This window comes from Haemaphysalis longicornis, unplaced genomic scaffold (genome assembly GCF_048455015.1).
Source record: "Haemaphysalis longicornis isolate Haplotype H1 unplaced genomic scaffold, Haemaphysalis longicornis Haplotype H1 scaffold_1, whole genome shotgun sequence".
NCBI classification, from domain to species: domain Eukaryota; kingdom Metazoa; phylum Arthropoda; class Arachnida; order Ixodida; family Ixodidae; genus Haemaphysalis; species Haemaphysalis longicornis.
Window position 1 is genome coordinate 398,081,619 of NW_027526203.1, and position 17,517 is coordinate 398,099,135.

General features: G+C 49.7%; 1 protein-coding gene across 2 annotated transcripts in view; it reads right to left on the minus strand.

Annotated features, from left to right (window-relative positions):
* The window catches only part of LOC144155361 (luciferin 4-monooxygenase-like), a 72,617-nt gene that overhangs the window by 49,017 nt on the left and 6,083 nt on the right, over positions 1 to 17,517 (minus strand). For both annotated transcript variants that reach the window (XM_077686732.1, XM_077686733.1), the window contains exons 2-4: positions 11,242 to 11,441; positions 3,698 to 3,905; positions 2,105 to 2,211 (exon numbers count right to left, since the gene is read on the minus strand). In XM_077686732.1, the coding sequence (XP_077542858.1) occupies positions 2,105 to 2,211; positions 3,698 to 3,905; positions 11,242 to 11,441 (515 nt within the window). The remainder of the gene's footprint in view (positions 1 to 2,104; positions 2,212 to 3,697; positions 3,906 to 11,241; positions 11,442 to 17,517) is intronic.

The following is a 17,517-nucleotide window of genomic DNA, read 5'->3' on the forward strand; positions in this document are numbered from 1 at the left end:
ACCTGAAACGGGTACGCCGCGTGAGCTTTCTCCGACGCCGCTCAAGCGAGCTCCCGCGCAATGGCGCCACTGACGCGCGATAAACAGTGCGTCAGTGAAATGCGATCAGTTGCGTCCGCGCTCTCCTCTTCGAGCACTCGAACTCGATAAGCTAACAGTGAAGATGTTTTTGTACGCTCGAATAAACCGCCGGACACATATTTCGGCCTGCGCACATACCATTTCAGTAGTCCTGCCCGGCTCTCCTTGGCCCAAGCGTAGAGCTATGCGACGCTTACGGATGATCAACAGGTGCTCGTGGCGAACGGAGGAGCACAAGGTAATTACTCCTTTGCCTTTCACGGGCAATAAGGTTCGGACCGGGCGCCGGTACACATTACAATATCCGCGTGCGTAGAACAGAAGATTAGAAGCGCAGGCGGGTCGCTGACACATCTTATTCCTTTTGCCGCTTCCTGCCAGGGTTATTGCTTGCAGGAGCTCGTTCACCGTCGTAGATTATTAACTTCGCTAATTGCGCACCAACATAAAGCACGTATTTTCCAAAAACGAAACTGAAAACATGTTGGACGACTCCGAAGCGTGAGGGGCGCAGCCTGTCTCGCAATGTATAGAAGCTGTAGTCTGTGTTTTTTAAATAAGATGAGCTCACGTAAAGTTTTAATTTTGCATTTATTTCACGTGCTTAACCACCTAAGAACTGTTTATGTCAGGAAAACATTTGTAGATGTTTCTCCAATGAGCTCTCGCCGTTCACCACTTTTGTGAAGTCAAAAACCGTAGTACCCGAAAGCGTACGGGGCGTCGACCCCCGTTTTCACGTTTCTGGCATTTTCTGCTTTATTAAACAACTGCTACTCACGAGAATGGAGTATTTAGATTGTCGGCGCCGTAATCTATCGATGCAGGCCAACGTTTTCTTACATTTTAGTGTCCGTTTAAAGACCAAGTGCAGGGAAAATTTCGACGCCTTGAAAACCCCATTTCCGTATAGTTCTTCTAAAAAGACTTCTAGAGTCTGAACATGACAGCTGAAATAAGGACATCCATGCCGCAAACGATCAACAAAAAAAAAAAGAAGTACGGCTGGCGAGTACTACTCCCCAATGCGATATTTGTGCGCAGCGGGAACTGTAGTCTTCTCGGTCACGTCGCATAGCTGTTGCGTCTCAGGAAGTGATTGTGTGAACAGCGAACGCACGGCGGCGCGCGCTACTCTGTCGTTATCTCGCAGCGGGTCGCCGCCGCCCAGCATGTCGTTGTAAGTCGTGTTTGAACCTCCAGCGCAAATGTCACGTGGTTTGGATGAGCCACGCGACGAGGACGACGCGAAGAACAACCACCGGTTGCCTCACTCGTTGTTTAGCACTCACTCGTGGGTTCTCTCGACGGCAGCGATGGTTAGCCTCTGCGTCGGCGGCACGAACTGCGTCTCAGGAAGTGAACGCACATTACTGTCGAGCGCACGACGGCACGTGCTGCTATGGCGTCATCTCGCAGCGCGTCGACACCACCCAGCATGTCTCACTGCGTTCCCCTCACACTTTCGCCATGCGTCGCCGCCGAGAAGCGTCTCGTGCAGGCTCAGCATACCGCCCTTCCCCTCACACTTTAGCCACACTTTCCTCCGCCGTTTTCTTTCTGTCTTCGCTCGCTGGGTTACGACACCGACGCCGATGTCAAACCACAGTAACGGTCGCCACAGTGCTGCGCACTAAAGTCAACGATTTTGAAACTGAAATTCCGGAGAGCGCGGCCTTTACAGCCAGTCTGAAGTGATGTTGCAGCCGGCGGGCCACCAGCTCGTGCACAGTAAAGGCCGTTTATTAAAACGCCCTAGGCCCTATGCCGTCTAGGCAAACATGCGTAAAGGTTATATGCGGAGATGATCCCCTAGAAAGAATGCTTACTCACTATCTGACAATTCCCACTCGAAGTTTTTACATTTTTTTTATATTTTCGTTTCTTTTCGTCATGACGTGCTTGTATGCCAGTAAAATAGAACGGTTTTTTGCTCATTTTAATGTTTTTTCTCGAGGGCCTCTTTTTTGTAATTTTTTTTTTATTGCCCTGTTCACAAGTTTGTGAGTAGTGGTCAGAGCACCTTGATGGACGGGATCTCCTTTTGGGCAGCGACGACTTTCTCCACAGTCTCCTGGTCGGTGAAGACGAGGACAGGCCTCGAGTCTCCGAACTGGTGGCAGAGCTCTCCTGCATGCGGCCCAAGAAGACACTCGAGTTGAAGTGTTCGATATGCCGTTGTTCAGATCAGTTTTCGGGAATCCCTTCACTAGGTGTCGGTGCATGCAGCCCTTGAAGGGGCCATGCGGGCAAAATACAAGTTTGCTTTATTCGAAAGAGTTCGTGTTTTATAGTGCCCCTTGCGCTTGTTCAGCAGCAAATGGTGCCGCATTCACTGTGAAATTAATCAATTTAGGTTAAAATTTTGATTCTCCCGCCAAATCGCGAGTTTTCGGGACGTCAGCAATGAAGTCATAAGTGCGCGTATTCAAACGAACTTCAAGTGCGTCTTTGGCTCTGCAGCCTTGCTTGCGGTCAGTCCTCCCAGATGGCGCTACCATACTCATCCTCGGACCGTTGTCCGCCGTTGGTTTGTTTTTGACAGTATTTGCACCTGGCTTGTTCTTACTGTAGACAGTAATCGTTTCGTGACACATGGGGTATCCTCGACAAACAGGGTCATGTAAGACAACGTCGCTTACGCCAATCGGCCAGTGTCATGTAAGACAACCTTAAAGCGGGGACTGCTGTGCAGCTAAAACAAGCATAGTGCGCCCAGTACCAACAGCAAGTTGGCCTAAATGGATAGATTGGCGTCCCCAGAAAACGAATATAGCAGTCTCTGGGGCAGTACCTTTAAAATAATCTCGTAAATAATAGATAAAATTATGCTATCAGTCGCCCAGCAGAGATGATGTAAACAGCGACTGAGCGGATGTGCTAAGAGTCACGTGAGGAACGTACAGAACGAGAAGCTCGCACACAAGCTCTTAAAGAAACACACAAAACATTTCTTTACGCGTTAAATTTCATAAGTCATAAACAATTAGTAAAGCACGCAAATGCTCACGTACTGCCATTCAGGTACTCGTACACCGGAGTATGCTCGTTTTCACACTACGGATTGGCCGCGGTTACAAGTGGAACCAGCAGATGGCGCCACGTATCAAGTCGAGTGCACCGAAGGGACTAAAATCATACTATCCATAACGAGCATAAGAGCGCCCCTGACGTCGTTCTTGGTGCGGCTGCACTGCTTGCTAGACATTTCGTAGGTAAAGTAAAAGGTAGGGCGGCACATTCACATTGTTTAGCCCACTATCGCACGTCCCGTGCGGCACCCAGGTTGGCGCACCCAGAGCGGCAGCCTGCGGACGTTTAGAGCAGGAAAGTTGTTTTTTAGTGGTTCCTGCGGCCGGGATGATGCGCTTGGTAGGTTTTAGGTTTCCTGCTAGACCACACCGCTGTATCAATCACTTCCGGCCTCCCTTTACGTCACGCAAAACGTCATGAAATGGCGGGAGGGAGGAAATGCGGGTAACTCCTAGGCAGTTCAAGCATCTTTCGCCGCCGAATAAACTCTGAGAGGGCTACGGGGCAGTTGAACTTTTTTCTGAGCCCAACTTGCTAGTTGCTTTCAGTGCCCCTTTAAGGAGAGACCATGAAGGGCACTAACGTTGCGAGAGGTTGGGCTTGGCGAGCACGACGCAGCCACCGGCGAGCACGACGCCGTAGAAAGCGACGACGGCGTCCAAGCTGCTCCCGCAGTGAAGCCCCGCCATGTCACCCGGCCCGAAGCCCAGATCGCGTAGGCCCCCGGCCACCCGGGAACACTGCTCCTCCAGCTGCTCGTAGTTACAGCGCTCGCCCGTCGCGTTTTCGATCTGCGGCCAGAGAATCGCTTTTTGTTTTATTTTTGAACTCACAGAGCAACAAAGAAGGACGAGCAGAAGGCCTGCCAGTGTTAGTTCACTGTGGCCGTCATAAGAAGCTCCTCTCGGTTGATAAAACCTGCTTTCTGAGGGTCTCAACAAACCTCGAGTTGAGCAAGGGAACAAGAACAGCCTCGAGAGCACACAACTTATCTTACTGACGCAACGTATTCGAAGGTATACAGGGGCTCCAAGCGAGTGCATTTGCTTCGTACAAATTATTAGAATTCGCTTTGCAGCTTCACAGCGCCATGCTATTGCTGCTTTTTCCTACAGCAAAGAAGGTTGAGATTCATTGTGAATGTATTTTCGTGTCTTCGACATGAACAAAGATGATGTAGCAGATATTAAAAGAAGAATTTGGATTTTTATTACGTAAGGTCACTGATGGGCAAAGAGCCCCAAAAACGTATTTGTGGGCTTCCTATGGTTAATTTTATCAAATATTCATGGTACGGGTATGATCTAATTGAAATTGTTCAACATTGGATGTATTGACCCTTGATCAAAAATGTGAAAGCGGCCATTATGACCGATTATAATGGCGATGGTATTCTACAGAAAGGTCCCGGCAGCGTATTTAACAAACGTTTTCGCTTTTACGCATCCCGCGTTCCCCTTCTTTTCACGTCTTATCAGAGGGATCGCAGAATTCATTAAACGCGTTGGAAGTCCCAATCAATCGAACGATACTAAGCCGTCCGTATTCTCTAACAGAATGCGTAGAATTGCCCTTACAACACTTTCAAGTAAAAAAAAAATGGCTGTGTATGCGCTTGCCTCGAATGTCATCGAAAGACATTTGCAAGTGCGACATTTTTCCTTCTGTCGCCGCTACCTCTTAACGTCCTCTCCTATCTCCCCAACCACTAACGCTGTTCTTTTCCCCCTTCCGTCCACCCACAGTGGAATAATTCGTAGTTTGTTAAATTCGATTATATTTTCCCGCCTTTGTACTACTCGCGAGCCATCAGTCGAGGCCTTTTCTGTGCATTGTTCTAAAAAGCTGATCGGATAGTCGTTTCCTTAATATTAATAGCGGATATGTTATGGGGATGGTCTTGACGATAGTCGGGTGTAGCGTATAATCCCCAGTCTTCGCAGTAGAGTGCCTGATGTCCAGCGTCTGTTTGATAACACTCAGGACTTCGAAAGCCTTCTCGTCATCGCGCACCAACGGTTCGGCCTCCACTTTCGGCATATCAGCGTTGCTGCCGAAGACAAAGATCACAAGGTGCAAAAGTCAATACAAGCAACTCCGTCTGGCCTCGACGTCCCCGGCGATCCACTTATGAATCGCGCCAAATGAACCATCGAATTTGCTAGTGGCACGGAGTTCGTCGTGGTGGAGCACAGTCCACAGCCCCTCGAACGCCAGTGACTGGAACTGCGGGCTCATGGTCCATACCTTTTGGAAGTTTCGCACTATAAAACGGAGTGCCTCGTTGTTCAGCGGCGAGTATACCCTTTGCGCACGGCCAGCTGGTAGGTACCGACGCAGTTGCCCGGTTCCAGGCTGTCTCCTATCAGCTTGATGCAATCACTTCGCACCGCTGAGATGTCGACCGCGTCTGCGAACTGCAGAACCTCGATAACGTTTTGTAGTGACGTCCTCTTGGAGCGGTACGTGGTATGCAAGGTCGACGATGAGTTTCAGCATTTGTGCACTCAGGTCACTCACGAAAACGTGGATGATGGGGAGCCACCTGGCATAATTTACCAACTCTCCCTGCTCGTCGCCGACACTGGCGTCCGGTGCGTCGCATATACCGGTGCAGTGCGCGCCGCAGCCCACGTAGCTATCGGCGAGAACGAAGCGGTGAACCAAAAGCACACCGCCATCGGAGGTCCTGAACTTGACGTCGCAGTACTGGCCGGCTTGTCTCAGAGTCATCAGTATGGGCATATATACTAGAACGAGCCACAGCGTCTGGTGAGCGTCTGGACTGGCGGCCGCCGCCGCTGAAGAACTGTTGGGCAGACGCGGTCGCGACGGCGCTGTCGTTGCGGGTGCCGCATTCCTCGACGCCATTACCAGCGGCCTCCATGGTGTGTGAGGTCCACGAAGGTCCGTACAAGGTAGAGGGGCGCCGAGCAAGCAGAGCTGAGCGGACCGACAGCGGTGCCGCTTTTGCAACCACCCTGCTCGCGACCAACGCCAGCTTACTGACCGACTCGAATCAGCAGCTTCCGCAAGCCACCGCATTGCGGCAACCAGCGGCACGCGGTGACTGCAACCAATGGGAACACCGACCCCAGCACGCGCCAAAGGAAGACAACGATGAAGCGCACGCGATGCGCGGAACACGAGATGGGCGTGACAAGGCGCCTAAAGTGTTAGTTGCTCTTCTTGAGTTTGTTTTGGCTGTACAAAACTCTGACTTTTGTTTTTACTCCAACTTCTGCCATCGATCGACCTTTTCTTTTAGGAATTCTGGTGTTTGAGTGTGTGTTGTCCGTTCAATATTATTTGTTCCTAAGTCGCCGTATTTTAAAGCGGGCACATTATGCTCTCAAAGCTCCTGATTCCTGGCCAATCCCAGAAATTGTTATGCGCGGGAATGAAATTAGCAACAACAGCAACAACCACAGGAACATTGAGGCAGCTCGGCGGGACAGTCAGTGTGCTGGCAAGGGCTCGTATTCGACAAACCTGGCCGCCTACACGCACCCCACGTGAGCCCTTTGAATAAGGGGCTCACGCGTAAGCAGCTCACTCGGAGTTCACGATTCTGTGTCCTTGTGTATATTCGCGCTGTAGCTTTTTTTTTTTTAATGAAGTACCTACTCGCGAAACAGTACACTTTGCTACCCTTTTCTGCGTCGTACTAGAGGAGTTGCAGTACTAATAAACATGTTGGTATGCTAAACCGTCATGAAAGATACCGAACTATTCTTATTTCCGAAAAGAGTGTGTAGAATTTGCCTAAGAAAATATGCTGCAGTAAAAAATAATAATGTCTGCTAAATGAGGCAACCCACTAGGGTTCGTACCCACGCTTTACGGGAAAAACCCACGAGTTTACCCCTAGGCTACCAGAGGCTTGTAGGCTACCAGAGGCCTGTAGAGATTACCGGTCTTTGAACACCAAGACCGTTCAGGCCTGACCGCTATCTACTACCCAACCTCCAAGACTTCACCGCCAGTCTACACGCGGCCACAATATCCTCTAAAATAGACTTAGTCCGTGCATGCCACCAGATCCCCGTTGCAGAAGAAGACATCCACAAAACTGCCATCATAACCGCATTCAGCCCGTTTGAATTTATGCGCATGCCATTTGGAACATTTGGAATCCGCAACGATGCACAAAAATTTCAGAGTCTCATTGATGCCTTAACACGGGGGCTACCGTTCGTCTCCTACGTTGACGACACTCTGGTGGCCAGCGCATCCCTGGAAGAGCATATCAAGCATCTGCGCCTTCTCTTAGAGCATCTCGCTGCTCATGGCATCGTCATCGTCTCCAAGAGCGAGTTTGGTGCCACTGCTGTAGATTTCCTTGGTCATCGTTTGGACACCACTGGCATTCGTCCACCTCCCTCCAAGGCCCAGCCCATCATCGACTTTACCAAGCCAGTGTCGGTGACAAAGCTCTGCCAGTTCCTAGGGCCAGTAAAGGTTTACCTCCGCTTCATTAGGAACAGTGCCACGCTGCTCGAACCTCTCGACAGGCTGCTTTGCACGAAACGCTCGTCTACTTCACTTGAATGGGACCGCCTGCAGCCGAAAGTGCTTTTGGAGCCATCAAACACGCTATGGCCGGCGCTGCACTGCTGGCTCACATGAAACCGGTTTTTCCGTTGGAACTCATCACCGACGGGTCAAATTCAGCAGTCGGAGCTGTCCTTCAGCAGCGAGTTCAAGGCGGGTGGCAACCGCTAGCCTTTTTCTCCAAGTGCATGACACCGGCTCAGGCACGATATAGTGTTCTTGCGAACATCTAGCCATGTACCTCGCTCTTCGTCACTTCAAACACCACCTTGAAGAACGCAAGTTCACGATCTTCACCGATCACAACCCGCTCACGTTCGCCTTAAACCGCCCTGACACCCTCTACACTCCACGAAAGGTGCGTCAACTAGCACACCCCTCCGAGTTTACGTCCGACATTCAGCACGTCAGTGATGCGGCCAATACTCCCGCGGACACCCTCAGTCGCATGGACGATGTAAATTCCCTTTCACCGACAACGCATGAAGTACCTACCGACCCGCTTGGCGTTCACGAACTAGCTACGACGCAAGTCAACGACAGCGAGCTCTCCCGTCTGCGTGCAGTACCTACAGCACTCAAGCTTGAAGATGTACCGTTTTGTGGTGGACCCATCGTCTGAGACACGTCCACAGGGGTTCCCCAACCCTTCCTGCCTGTCTTACATCGCCGCCGCTTGTTTGACACCATCCACAACATGGCCCATTCCGGTATTCGGGAAACTCAGAAACTCATTGCATCCAGCTACGTTTGGCCACATATGAATGCTGACATTCGAGACTGGGTACGTGCCTGCACGCCGTGCCAGCGTTCAAAAGTCTGACGGCATTCTTTGCCCCCTTCCAAACCATTCCTCAGGCCCGATGAATGTTTTTACGTCGTTCACATTGAGCTCGTCGGCCAGCTGCCCCCTTGACAAGGTTACCGGCACACCCTGACCTGTGTTGACCGGTTTACACGTTGGCCAGAAACCTGCCCTCTCCCCGACATCACGGCCTCCACAGTAACTTCAGCCTTTGTTTCTACCTGGGTGGCGCGCTACGGATGTCCTTTGACCGTTACTGATCCCGGCCCGCAGTTCGAGGCTTCCCTGTTTACAGAACTACTACACCTTCTCGGCAGGACTAGTCTACGAACAGCTGCGCACTATTCGCAGTCGTACGTCCTCGTCGAGCGTTTCCATCGACACCTCAAGGCTTCACTCACTGCGCACGTCTGCCCAACAGAGTGGGTCCAACGACTACCTCTGACGCTTTTCGGAATCCGATGTGCGTACAACGTGGGCCTTTCGGGCACGTATGCTGAGCTCGTCTACGGTACATCTCTGCGTTTGCCGGCGGACCTGTTCGACGAGTTTTCGCACCCCCACCCTGCCAACGACTACGTACATCGATCAGCTACAAGCCAACGTTACTTCTAGTAAAGTTTCTACAAGCAGTGTTTCGGCACCTTCGGCCTCAGCCCACACGCCTTGCCAAAGTACCAGACGGCTTACATGCACCCATACCTTCAAACTGCCACGCATGTTTTTGTGCAGTACGGACCCGTTTCCGATCACTGCGGCCTCATTACCTTGGTCCGTACCCGGTGGTTCACCGCCACTCGACTACGTTCGTCCTGGACTTCAATGGATCCCAAGGCACCGTGGCCATTTAACGACTGAAGCCCGCCTACCTCGAGCCTTCCGCCAAAGTCACTTCGCTCGAGACTGCTCTGCCCCCTTCAACAAGACCACCTCGACATGTTCACTAAAAACAAGCATGACGTTTTCGCTCGTCACCCTCGCTCCTCTCTTGGAGGGGAGCCCTATAGAAGCAGCTCCAGCGGCAACGGTGGATTGAGCGCCGCGCCTCGCGCAGCAGCCCGAGCGACATTGCGTGAAATGATGCGCGGCAGCGCCAGTGCACGAGGACACCGGGGGCCGAATTCTCTAAAACGACGGGGCGTCACTTTGAAACGACGGGGTAGCGCCATGCAAATGCATGTGTTCTGGGGTTGGGACCGTCACTTTGGGGAAGCTGTGCACTCAGTGTGAGCCGCAGAAAAGCACTGTGGCAAGGGCGCGAAGCGACAAGTGAAATGATGGGGGCCAGTAGGTGTCGCTTCGCGCCCTTGCCACAGTGCTTCTCTGCAGCACACACTGTGTGCACAGCTTCCCCAAAGCGACGGCCCCAACCCCGGAACAGATGCATTTGCATGGCGCTGCCCCGTCGTTTCAAAGCGACGCCCCGTCGTTTTAGAGAATTCGGCCCCGGGTCTTGCTCAGTTATCACAAAATAGAATCTGCCTTGCCTTGCAGAGGAACGGTCGTCCTGTCCGAGGCTCCTTTCTTTCGCCCCGACATAACGCCCTACACAGTTATACAGCGCACGATCATCGGCATACAAACGTATGTTTATAGGTGTTCCAGAGATGGCCTCGACGACATCATGAATAAATATAATAAATAAGAGATCACCGAGCACAGAGCCTTGCGGTACACCTGACGTGATTTCAACTCGGGAGGACTGCACATGGTTGAAAAAAACAAGTTGAGATCGAGAACGCAAGTAATCCGCAATCCAACCAAGTAATTTGGAGTCGTTTAGGGAGGCACTAAGTTTAAGAAGTTTTTTATAGCACACGTTATCAAATGCTTTATTAGTTGCCTCCATCTGTCCCTGTTTTTAAGAAATGTAGCAATATCACGGGGGAATTCTAAGAGTTGCGTTGTTGTTGAAAATCCAGCTAGGAAGCCATGCCGGCACCGGGACAGAAAGTTGTTCGTGTGCAAATACTCAACAATACGTTTATGAATAACGCGTTCTAGGAGTTTGCAGCTTGTTGAAATTAAGGAAATTGGCCTGTGATTTGGAATGAGCTGCTTATTGCCATATTTAAATAATGGGAAACATTTTCTGTCTTTAAAAGTATTAAAACAGCGACTTTATGAAAGAGATTTATTAAAAATGACTCTAAAATAACTAGCGCACCATTCGGAGCGATACTACCAGTATATTCGACGTCGGAGCCCCTTCCATTCCGAGGAAGGGCGCAAGCGCTTTTTATGTCCGACACGAATACCAGGTCTATTGACGGTTCCGTTTGACGCGCTGTGGAGCCACAAATCGCGCGATACCCTATAACCAAATAGTAAGTAAACTGAAGGCAGCTGAAGGCTTCGCCTGGCGTGCTATGAAACCACGAGTTACGTGAATTTCGCTTCTTACTACACCAGATCATGGGCCGCAAAAGGTTTGCGCCTTGAAATAACAATCCGATATTCCAGATTACACAGAGAACATGAAGCAAGAATGTAGGCGTAAAGGAAAGCTGAGTAAACGCAAAAACAGTGTTCGTAAATCTGTAAACATTTTAATAATTACTTGCTAGATTCTAACAAAATGGGAAGATATTTCAAAATGTTCATTGCACCTTTTGCGAACTCATTCGTAACGTATTAGTTTCGTAGCGCTCAATAAAGTAGCGGAGCGTTTTCTGTAGTTCTTTGTGTTGAACCCAAGTAATTTCATAACGATATTTTCACCCCAATACGGCCGGACGCTCAGTAAATCCTTCAGGTGTCATCCTCACCAGGGCAGTCCGCTCCCTGAATTTCTGCCATGTGTTACGCAGGTGAGTCACAAAGTCGATGTCAGGAACGGGCAGCTCCGGCATACTCGACCGCACGACCCCATCCTCAATTACAGCGCCCTGGCTGTAGGCAGGGAGATGGGAATGGCTCTGGCATGGTAACTTGGTGTCTGGCATGCCGAACTTTCTCGGGGATGGTCCTGGAAAGAAACAACGGTAGGCGCACGGATATTACTTACCCTTTCGCAAGGACAGGAATCCTTGTATTCTGTGCAAGCTTTATTATGAATTACACGTGGTCAGCGAGAATGATTGTGCGAGAATGATGAGAATGATTGTGAGAACAGTTGTGCATATGGGAAACCATGCAGGCACGGATTTAGAGAAAAAGTGGAGGGCGGAGCTATTTCGATTGTTCCTTTTGATTGGAACGCATTTTTGCAGCGTCAGCTGTAGCTGCTGCGGCGTCCTCCGCGCAATACGGTCTTCATCCGTGGTTGCGAGAAATTACCGGCCTCCTCATCTACGTAATGACGGCGCGTGTACTCGCAAGCGAAAACCCAAGACGTTGGAAGTGTTTATTCTAATGTGGAAGCATTAAATGTCCCATTGAGCAAAATAAATAAGAAAGAATTGGCGCAGTTTGCACTAGTGGTACAAGGGTGGAGAAACAGAAGAGCTGGCGGCCCCTCTCCCTTCGTCGGAGACCCGGATGTTGCACCTCACATGGACTTCCGAACTTGCCGCTGAAAGTTCTCCATGACTGGCAGGCCCGGATCGTTTTGTCCGCAGCTTTTCACCTCTCTCCCGAAGTGGAGCGCGTTGGCACGGCAACCGGCTTCGCGAACTCGGTGTCTGTATGCTTGGCGTCTGTGCTCTCCACTTCAGGCGCGAACGCGCGTGAGCTGGCGAGTAGAAGAGCATCACGCCATGAACGCTGGGTGGAGTGTTCTTGAACGTCGAACTGGCCGACGCCGGGCGCTCCTCACGAAGCGCACGCTCACGCGTGTTCAGTCTTTTTTCTTGCTATTTTTTTCTTCTGCTAACGCTGCACGGCGGAACTAAAAGCTTAAACAGCTCTAGGTGTCGTCGTCCACGTCAGCACTGTCATCAGCGTCGGTAACAGCAAAACGGCTCCTTCGAAGACGTTCCATAGCACGAGGCGTTCCTTAGTAGCCGCGATAGGTGGCCGTCCACGTCAGTACACCGCAAATGAAGGAAGAAAAGAAGCCAGCCCAACGAGTGAACAGAGAAGCAGCGGATCGAATTCGCCATCGCCGTCAACTTTTCCGTCACGCGGCGGCAGAAACGAGAAGTGACGGATCGCGTAGGAGACAGATAGAAGCCATTCCAAAGCGTTATGCCGATGGCAAAGCAAATCTTCTCGCGTAGCAAGATTACAAAGCCTTCCGATAACGTGAGGCGCAAGAAAGGCGCCTCTGGCATCCTATGGCATAAGAAGTGCTTATGTCCCCCATGCAGACTTCTTTTACCAGCAGCGTCCTCCCACCATATCATCCTTATAGATTTCTTTGAACCCCACGCGTGTATTTAGATGCGGGGTTGTCCAAGGAGCTCGAAGTTGTTAATTGTATCAGAAGCCATCTTCAAGCTCACTATCAGCTCTGGCTATGAGATGGCGCACGCATTCCTCTGCAGAGTCGCCATAGGCTACCGTAGCGTTGTCGTGGTTGCGAGGAATCATACAGGTGAAACTTTCATGCCGAAGTATGCAAGCATACCGGCACATTATTCTTTTGATTGATTGTGAGGTTTAACGCGCCGACGCAACGCAGGCGATGAGACGCGCCGTAGTGGAGGGATCCAGATTAATTTCGACCCCCTGGGGATCTTTAACGTGCGCCGAGATCTCGAACACACGGGCGTTTTCGCTTTTCACCTCCATCAGAAAATCGTCCACCGCGGCCAAGCATCGAACTCGCGTCCTTGGGCTCAGCAGCACAACGCCTTAGCCACTGAGCCACCGCGGTGCGTGATCCTTCAAATAATTACGAACCGAGAAAAGATCGGAGGAATAACGACGGCCCGTCGAGCGAGCGCCAATAAACGTCATGCTGGTACTTGATAATGCAAATACTAAGTGCAACGAACCGAGAAAAGATCGGAGGAACAACGACGGCCTGTCGAGCGTGCACCAGTAAACGTCATGCTGGTACTGGTGCCAGTAAACTGTACTGGTGCCAGTAACCGTCATGGCTGTGCGTGCGTGAGCGCGCGCGCACGCGCACAGGCAGGAAGTTTACTGGCACCAGTTATAAAGTTTTCCTTATTTCTCTCTACTGAAAGCGCTGAATTCTTGGCGGGAAATGAAAAACTAGACGAAATGCAGACATGACAACGTAGGCCTGAGCTTGCTATTCAACAACAATAGGCTCGTATGGCACGCGCTCCCTCTGATTGACTGAGAAGACAGGAAGTAATTTAAATAGTTTGCGGGAAGGCTTACGCCACACACCGCAATTTCAGCTTGCGTAAAGGAGACATGCTGTTACGCAAAAGCTTGCAAATGGCAGCTCCTGTCGCCGTGAAATAGGGCAAAGAATTTCACCGACCTTGGGAATCGTGAAATACCCGTGAATTTGCAGCAGGAGCAGTTTCGCATGACGCGTGGTTTAAAGCTGTTTTCTATCGAAACAAATAATTGTTCTCAATGTTTCCAAGTCAGCAATTGAAGAGCATACAAATAACGTGCCTTATTTTATTTTTATGGTTGGCAATAAAACCAAAATTACTTGTTTGGCGTAAGAGCAACAAAAGAGGCCAGTACAAGCTTCTCCATGACAAAGAGGACCCAACGCGTGGCATTTGTCCGCACTTCTCCTGGTAAGCTGGTGGGTCACATGGATTGAGTTCGAGCTTGACGATTGAGTGAATCGGCGGCATCAGTACGCTCTGCCGTTATCAGGCGTGGCGTTTTGTTCTCATTACCGCGTCATGCAACCGATGGTCCCGGCCGTCTTTTAAATGCAGAGCATTTCAGTAACTCACGATGTCACCCGCGTTGACGTCCGTAGTCCGCATCGCTCCCCCTACACTATATAAAAAAATAAAAAATCACGCCATATCCACGGAATGAATGATGATAAGTGGGGCGAAGCTCGGGAGGGGGAGATCATCGATAACCGTAACTCTCCCGTGAAAGTTCTCTATACTTCCTCCGAAGATGGTCGGGCTTCACTGAGCAACACTCATTATGGACAAGCCATCTTACAAAGACTTAAAGTCGGCTGCACCTCTACACACAAACACATTGCTGGGAAGACTTTTTTTTTTAAATGCAGAGCATTTCAGTAACTCACGATGTCACCCGCGTTGGCGTCCGTAGTCCGCATCGCTCCCCCTACACTATATAAAGAAATAATACCGGCGCCAGGTTTCGATCCCACGCCTCTGCGGGCGGAACGCAAGGTACATGGTGCTCTAGCCACTGCGCCACAAAGCCGACACAGAATAGACGCTTACGAACGCGCCTTATATCCTTGACTCATTCAGCCGTCGGCCACAGCTGCGCCCTCTCCCCCGCGTCCTCCTCCCCTTCTCTCCGCTCACAACACCCTCTCTCGCCGCGTTCGGTTCGGGCGCACAACAGGTGGGGACGTGCGCAACACCCTCTCTCGCCGCGTTGGGTTCGCGCTGAGCAACAGTCGGTTCGCGCGCAAGAACAGGGGGGGGGGGGGGTGCGCTCGCATCGCGCTCTCTCGCCGCGGTCGGTTCGCGCTTAAACCACATATGTCGTTCGCGCGCGCTCCGGTCGCTAACATCTGTGGTGTGATCGTGACGTCAACATCACGCGTTCGTGTGGTGGCGCGATTTCGGCGCTATAACACTCTCTCACGAGGGGCATTGGATTGGATTCGATTGGATTGGCTTAGATTGGCTTGGCTTGGCTTGGCTTGGATTGGTTTGGATTGGATTAGATTAAAGTGGATTGTGTTGGATTGTGCTGCGTCATAGCCGCGCCACGTTGCGTCATAGCCGCTCCACGTTGCGTCATAGCCGCGGCAGGGGGTTCACGGCACGTTTCACGTTTCACCATCGACTTCATCGACAATGTCTACGCTGGAAGACAACAATTACAACAACAACAACCAATACGTAATCCATACGACTTGCAGGCGCACCCCCCGCGGAAATGCTCTGCATTTGATCGTGCCCCTCGCGAGGGGGATGTTTTTTTCTGTGATAGCGCCATAAACTTGTAACATAAGAGCAGACAATAGTGTGGCGGCGGTGACGGTCGGTAATGTGATTACGCAACAAAGCTTGCATTCAAGCAGAGAGCTCAACAATGTTACTAAAAGCGATTAAAAGAAATAAATAGATAAGTCAAAGAAGTTTGTGTGATGTTCTTTCGTAGAGTTTCTTACAATATACACTAGAGAGGAATCTGGCGCTAGCGTCAATGTGGCTCATATCAAGGCTACCTGTGTCGTGTCGTCATGGGCCTCTATTATACCACAGGCCGCCTTAGTTTCGTCATTGGCTTGGATAGAAACGTTTTAGTGGCCATATATTCGAACTCGGTGACCCAGAAATGCAAAAAATGGTGTGCTATTATATAATTGAAAAATAAAACAGGCTGTTTTAAAGCTGAGAAAAAAAGATGTAAAGGGTATTTTTGCGGAACAGTTGTGCCTACTATTCTGCAGACCAAGCTGGTGGTTAACAACAACGTTAATATTTTCTAGGAAACTTATTAGAGAATCTTATGTTATTAATTTTACTATTACATCAAATAATGAGTTGTTTGAAGAGCTTGGAAATATTTTTGAGCTTGCCTATGAGACAACAAAGTTCGATGTCAGTATGTCTGTTGCCTATGAGAACGTCGCCTTTGTAGTGAACCAGAGCACCGACCGTCAGCTAGTTTGACAAAACTCGCGCCTCATCGCCTGCGTTGCGTCGGCGCGTTAAACCCTACAATAAAAAAAAGTTTGACAAAACTCGTTGCTGAGCGAGTTGCTTCATACTTGAAGAAAAATTCTGAGCCCTTCCACCCCGTGAAGAGGAATGGCCAGCAAAGCTGCGGTGCCGAGCCTCCACGTGAGGTTTGACTGGGTCATAGTTTTCTTTTTTTTTTAAGGCCTACTGATTCTATGGGGGTAGAATCTCTAATAAGAAAGCTTAAACTAAACGTCACAGCAGGAATTGATGACATCGGGACGTCCGAGATAAAGTCAATTGCACCGTTTATCTCCGAAGTTATAGCATATATAATAAACCTTACCTTGAGCACTGGTGTCTTCCCAAAAAAGTGAAAAGTTGCAAAAGTCACTCCCATATTCAAGAGCGGTGATCCAGAGAACCAATCAAATTACCGCCCTATCTCCGTGCTAACAACGCTATCTAAAATTTTTGAGGGTGTTATTTTGGACAGACTCGTTTCTTTCTTTGATATACACGGTATAATAACAGACAGCCAATACGGTTTTCGGAAAGGGCGTTCGACTGAGCAGGCGTTACTTCTTATCGAGGACACAATATTAGCTAACATGGAAAATCGAAAATACACGCTTGGACTGTTCTTAGACATTAAGAAAGCCTTTGCCTCCATACAGTATGACCTGCTGCTTAATAAGTTGTTCATTTATGGTGTACGTGGAATTGCCCAAGATCTTATTAAGTCCTATTTGCAACACCGTTACCAAACTGTGAATGTTGATGGCACAATGTCTTCAAAATTAAGGTTGAAACAGGGTGTCCCACCGGGCTCGATTTTAGGACCGTTCCTTTTCCTTGCATATATAAATGATATTGTTTCGATACCCCATTCACCACAACTCATAATGTGTGCAGATGACACTAATATCTTTTTTACGTCTAATAATTTTGCGTCACTTGAAAGCAGCGTTAACGATTACATGCGACGCCTGTCAAACTGGCTGAAAAATAACAGGTTACAATTGAATGCCAAAAAAACTACGTACATCATATTTCGCCCTATAAATAAACCGTTATGCACCACTTTTAAAGTTATGTTCAATAACCAGCTCCTTGAAAAGGTTAGAGAGCAAAAGTTCCTTGGCGTTTGGTTTCAGGAGGAATTATCATGGAAAGCACACGTTGAACACTTATGGATATAATTGGCTCGAACTGTTGGCACCCTGTACAAGTTAACAACATTAATTCCGCTTTGGCTAAAAAAACTTCTTTACCGGTCTTTGTTCTATTCGAAGCTCTGTTATGGATTATTAGTCTGGGGAACAACGACGTCCGGCAATTATAGTAAAATAATTGTGCTACAGAAGAAAGTGC